This window comes from Juglans microcarpa x Juglans regia, chromosome 2S (assembly GCF_004785595.1).
Source record: "Juglans microcarpa x Juglans regia isolate MS1-56 chromosome 2S, Jm3101_v1.0, whole genome shotgun sequence".
Taxonomy (NCBI): Eukaryota; Viridiplantae; Streptophyta; class Magnoliopsida; order Fagales; family Juglandaceae; genus Juglans; species Juglans microcarpa x Juglans regia.
In genome coordinates, this window is record NC_054597.1 from 14,418,295 (window position 1) to 14,424,345 (window position 6,051).

General features: G+C 36.4%; 1 protein-coding gene across 1 annotated transcript; it reads right to left on the reverse strand.

Annotated features, from left to right (window-relative positions):
- Positions 1-3,310: 3,310 nt before the first annotated feature.
- Positions 3,311-3,745, reverse strand: LOC121253392. The gene has a single exon (XM_041153410.1). The coding sequence runs from the start codon at positions 3,743-3,745 to the stop codon at positions 3,311-3,313; it is 435 nt and encodes a 144-aa protein (XP_041009344.1).
- Between the last annotated feature and the right edge of the window lie 2,306 nt (positions 3,746-6,051).

Consider the following 6,051-nt stretch of genomic DNA (forward strand, 5'->3'; position numbering starts at 1 on the left):
AGGACTTGTATCGAGCTCTTCCTACTACAGAGGGCAAACCAAGGTACTTTTCATAAGGCATTGCAGTCCTCAACCCAGCAATAGAGAGTATATAATCTTGAGCTGCCTTGGATGTATTTTTAGTGAAAATAATTGAGGTCTTCTCAAGGTTCAATCTTTGGCCGGAAGTAGTTTCATAAACTCTAAGTAGGTTAAACAACCTACCCCATTCAATAGAGTTTGCCTTACAAAATCAAAGGTTATCATCCGCAAATAATAGATGAGAAATCCTTAGTTGTCCTCTAGCAACTGGGACCCCATGAATCAGCCCACTCTATTCCGCCTTCCCAATCAAATTGCTCAAAGCCTCAACACAAAAAATGAATAGATAAGGTGAGCGAGGGTCACCTTGTCTTATGCCTCTAGTTGGATGAAAAGCCTCTTGAGGAGCACCATTAACCAAAATTGCATAGGAGACAGATTCAATACACTTCATCACCAACTCTACCCATTGAAGGCTAAACCCCATTCTGCACAACATTGATCTTAGAAAACCCCACTCGATTATGTCATATGTCTTGCTCATATCAAGCTTCAAAGCCATGTACCCTTCTTTGCCTATCATTTTGCACTTCATGGTATGCATTGCCTCAAAAGCCACAATAACATTGTCAGTAATTAGTCTTTATGGAACAAAAGTTGATCGGGTTAGTGAAACAATGTGTGGCAAGATTTTCTTCAATTTGCTTGCAACTACTTTAGATATGATCTTATACATCACATTACAAAGAGAAATAAGTCTAAAATCAGACACTTTAGTGGGAGACTTTTTCTTAGGAATAAGAGTGATGAAAGTATTATTAATCTCAGGAAGGCTGCCATTTGAATTAAGAACAAATAAAGCAGCTTCACAAACCTGTGCTCCTACTATGTTCCAGTGCTTTTGGTAGAAAGTTGCAGGGAAGCCATTTAGGCCTGGTGAGCTGAGACCATTTATTGGAAAAGGGCATCTTCAACCTCCTTATGAGAGTACGGCTTGGTGAACATTAGATTCATTTCTACAGTTACTCGAGAATCCATTGCAACTAGGCAATCTTCTATATACCTAGAATCAGAAGAGGTAAAAAGATTCTTGAATTAATTTTGAAAAAGCTCACTTATGCCCTATCTAGACATTACTTCCTGGTCATTATCATCAAGCAGTTTTTTGTTTGAATTAGTCTTTCTCCTTTGAGAGGCACATTAATGAAAAAATTTAGTGTTTGTCTCCCTCTTTCAACCACCTTTACTTAGCTCTTTGCTTCCATTTAATGTACTCTTCTTCAAGAAGTTTGTCCACTTCTATTTGTAGATGCTTGATATTCACATTCAAATGTCCCTTATTGGCTTTTTGTAAATTGGAAAATCTGAGCCAACTTTGAATTAATATCTTTCTTTGAGTTTCCAATCTTCATTTTACTTCATTGCACCAACTACACCTGACATTTATTTAGGCCTTCAATAGTGTAGCTCAGCTTGTTATCAGCCATTTTGGGTTTACTCCATTCTTCCTCCACTATCTTATAACAATCATCCCTTAGTGACCAGCTCGCCTCAAACCTGAAGGGTTTTGCATTTCTGGCCATCTCAAAAAGATTCTGCTCCATAGTAATGTGAATGGGACTACGGCCTAAGCTATGAGCTGGGAGAATATGAACTCTAGAGCTAGGGAAAACCTCTGACCAAACATTGTTACTAAAGGCTTGATCAAGCTTTTCTTTGGTAAAGGCCTCACCAAACCTCCCATTTGACCAAGTGTATTTGCTCCCAACAAACCCTATGTCACTAAGACCACACTTATACATAGTTTCTCAAAATGCCTTTATCTGTTTGTAGGTTCTCATAGCACCACCATGCTTCTCTCCATGATTAAGGATCTCATTGAAATTCCCTACACATAACCACCCCTTAGAATCCTCAGGTTTTAAAGCCTGGAGCAACTGCCAACTTTTTTGTCTCTTAGGTATGTTAGGATTTCCATAGAACCCTGTTTGGATCCAATTCTTCCCATCTTTAACACCCTTAACAAGAAGGGAAATATGATTCTGTGTATATGAGCTCACTTCAGACTCTACCTCATCCCCATAGGAAAGTGATCCCTCCATTTGGCCTTTACAATCAATCACAAAGTTGTTTTCAAATTTTAGTCTCCTTTTGACAAGTTCTACCTTATTCTTTTTACACTTTATTTCCATCAAGAAAATAAAAGGATGGGATCTTATTTTGCACCATACGATGCAGATCATTAACTGTCTGAGGGTTCCCAAGCCCTTAGCAGTTCCAACTTAGACAACTCATTGCATATGGTGGGGCTGTGCACCAGCCACCACCATCTCTTCTGTGTGTGAGTCCATGATTTTCATGTTCTCAATTTTGGATTTCTTTGCCACTGTATTAAAGTTCCCTCTATTAGACTAATGTCCACTTCCTATTTTTGCTTATTTTAGTCCCTGCACATATCTCCCTTGAATCATTAACTAAAGTAACGAAGCATTTGTCCCTAGCTCTTCTTTTCCAGTTGGCCCTTTTTTAGAATGTTCCAAAACCTGAATTGATTAGTAAGGAATTGATCAAGAGCGATAATCTGAGCCATTAGATCAAATTCAACCTTAAGACCCTTTTCCAAGCTGTGATGCGTAATCTGACCAGATCATGTTTGGCTTGTGACAGTTCCTTTCCTTTTTGAGGAAGTATCTTACACGTCCCCTCCTTTACATAATTATTCATGGCAACTTCCTTTAGGGTATATACTTCCCCTTCCTTTTTAGACACAAGTTTTTGACCTTCAGTTTCTCTTAAAAACTGCATTCCTTCCATCTTAGATACCCTATCCAAAAATTCCTCACTTCCTTTAACAGGATCCTGAATCTTCTCTTAAAAATCAACATTACCTTTTTTTGACTTCATCCCTATCCTCTCCATCATTCTTCCATGACTGGTTATCATCTTTGGCCTGCTGACTTTCCACATCATCATACCTCTTTTGACTAATTTCACTATCTTTTGCTGTAGGGGCTCTTAACCAAACTCTATATAGTTGTTGTCCTACTTCGTTCGATGCATAAGAGCAAGTCTTTTGAGGATGTTTAATTACTCCACACTTGAGACAGAAAGTAGGCAATCTCTCATATTTAAACTGAACCCAAGATTTCTTGCCATCCATAGCTAGAAATGTGCCCTTCATAAGTGCTTTTGTGATGTCAACTTCCACTCTTATTCTCATAAACTTCCCTGAGCCAATCCCTCTCCTATCTGCATGAACTTTCAACACCTTCCCCACACATCCTCCAATCTAATATCCCACTTCTTGAGTCATGCAAGCAAATGGCATATTATGGACTTGAAGCCAGAATGCCTTCTTATTGAATTGACCCTCGTTGATAGGCATGTTACCTTCAAAGACATGTAGGCACAGGAGCCATCTATCAAAAGACCATGGCCTGCCATTGATCACACATTGCCTATCCTCCTCCTTATTGAATTCTATAAGAAACATGTTGAAGCCTACTTCATAAAATTGGATCCATCTCTCAATCCTCCATATCTTAGTCATTGTATTCTTGAATGCTTCTTTGTTAACAACCTTTTCTGCTATAATCAAGGCCAACAAACATAACTGCCCTTGTTGCACTGCCTTTTCCATGGTAATAAATGGTATAACCACCTCATTTCTTTCTTGTTCTATGAGACTTAACCCCTCCCACTGCCTTGCCAATTCTTCCTCCATAACACCCTCTTCAAGCTAGCCAAGACTAGCCTAAGAAACTCTCCTCTATGCTAGAGAGAAAACCTCAACCACCAAGGAGAGGACCATTAAATTCATTCATGTTAAAATATTTAAGATGTAGTATCAAAGCCAGGTTGTAGATATTTTATGATCTTAATAAAATATCTCGTAAAGATGGAATAAATGCCTATTTTATTTTCTGTGTGTTTCTTTCGGCTTGTTAATATGTTTTGGTTGATTGAAAACACAGTGTCCTCTTTTTGGTCTGAGAAATAGATTTACGTTGTATTTGAGAATTTTAAGTGACTGTTTTAGGTTCTCATATGAAGAACTTCGAAGTGATATTCATGCCTCTGTTTCGATTTTTACTTGAGTTTACCTTATTCTTCTCCCCTTTTGTTTGTACTGGGTTGAAGAGAGAGAACAATGAGATGGCGCCACTGAGTGGGGACGGGAGGGGGCGGCCCAAGGTGGTCAAAGTGCCCTTGTTGGTACCCAGGGATGGAAAACCATTGTCGCCACCGTGAAGACCCTCTTTGGTTGGTGGCCTGAGTGTGAGATGGGTTTTTGTAAAATCAAAAAGAAAAAAAAAATGGAGAACAGAGAAAGGAGGTGGGCGTCGACGGTGGGAGGAGGCAGGGGATGCCATGCCGGCCTCTCCTCATCGAGCGAAGGAAGATTGAAAACAATCTCATGCGACGACAGTTCAGTACTAAAGAAGAAAGAAACAAGAGGCATGTATGGTTTTCAACAATGCCATAAGGGTTTGGGTTGTTGGCTTTGGCCCAGTCCAAGGAAATTAATGGTAATAAGGGTCCGAAAGTAAAACTAAATAAAAAAAAATCCAAAAAATAATTCTTTCTTTCTCTTCTCTCTCAAAGCATGTGCTTGATTGTTTAAAAAATGTATGAATTATGGCTATTAGTTATAACAATCTTAATTATTGTTTTTTATGAATCTTATTCTATGGTAGGCAAGATAAATATATGAATTATTTGCACTTGAATTATGGCTATATGTTATAAAATTCTTAATTATTTTTTTCTATCAATTTTATTGATTTGTAAGTCAAATAAATGTATGAATTACTTGGACTTGAATTATAGCTATTAGTTATAAAATTCTCAATTATTGGTTTTATGATTTTTATTGTTTGGTTGGCCATACATATATAATTTTTTATCCCATATGGGGTAAATGGTTTGCACCAAAATTAAGGAAAAAATTGGTTGCCCAAAGGTATAAGATTTTTCTTAATTTTGATGGAAAAACCATTAAACTCCATAGTAAATGTGGATATAATGGAGTGAACAACTTGTCTGTCAAGATCTACTCTCAAAGGAGGATATTAATGACAATATTAGGTCATCCATTAAAGTAAATTTGGAGTGAATAATTTGTATGTCAAGACCTACTCCCAAAAGAAGATCTTGATTACACTACTAGTTCATCCATCAAAATAAGGTTGGAGGGAACAATTTGTATGTAAGAGTTTACTCCCAAAGGAGAATTATGATAATTCAGCTGGTTCATGCACATAATTTAAAATTGGAGGGAACACTTTATATGTTAGAGTTCACTCCCAAAAAAGAATTCTGATGATACAATTATTTTATCTACATAATTTAAAAATGGAGAGACCATTTTGTGTAATGGGATTTACTCCCAAATGAGGGGTCTCAATGGCACTAAGTTCATTCATTATGGTTTAAATTCATACACAATAAGTTAAATCCTCTTATTATTTATGAGTGTCAAACTCAAAACATTAATGTGATCAAAATGCTTTTTCTTGCAATAAGTATATGAATATCATTACATGATTTCCTGTACATAATGACTCTAGTATAGAGAAATATGAGCATGTCAGATTTTCACTAAGGCCTCGTTTGGAAATGACTTTACTTCTCAACCCTGGTTTACTTATTTTAAGTCTAAAATCAATTATTATTGAAAATAGTGGTAAGGGTCAGAAAGGCACAATGTTTAAGAAGATGAAATTAATTACTACATATCAAACTTTGAACTTTAGAAATGTAATAATGAAATCCTCTTATTTTGTATATAATGGTTTATTCCAGATGTATTATTATTTCATTGAAGTAATGAAATATGAACGAGTTGATAGCATAGTTTTTAGATTGGTACGCATTTATTTTGTTAATTTATATTGAAAAATAATTGTATATTTTGGAAAATGAAGGAAATTGTAGTCATGATAATTTAAGAATTGTATCAATTTAATTTTGAAAGAAACAAGAACACATAAAAGTTTAGGTGCCCTAAGCATAAGACTTGATTCGAAG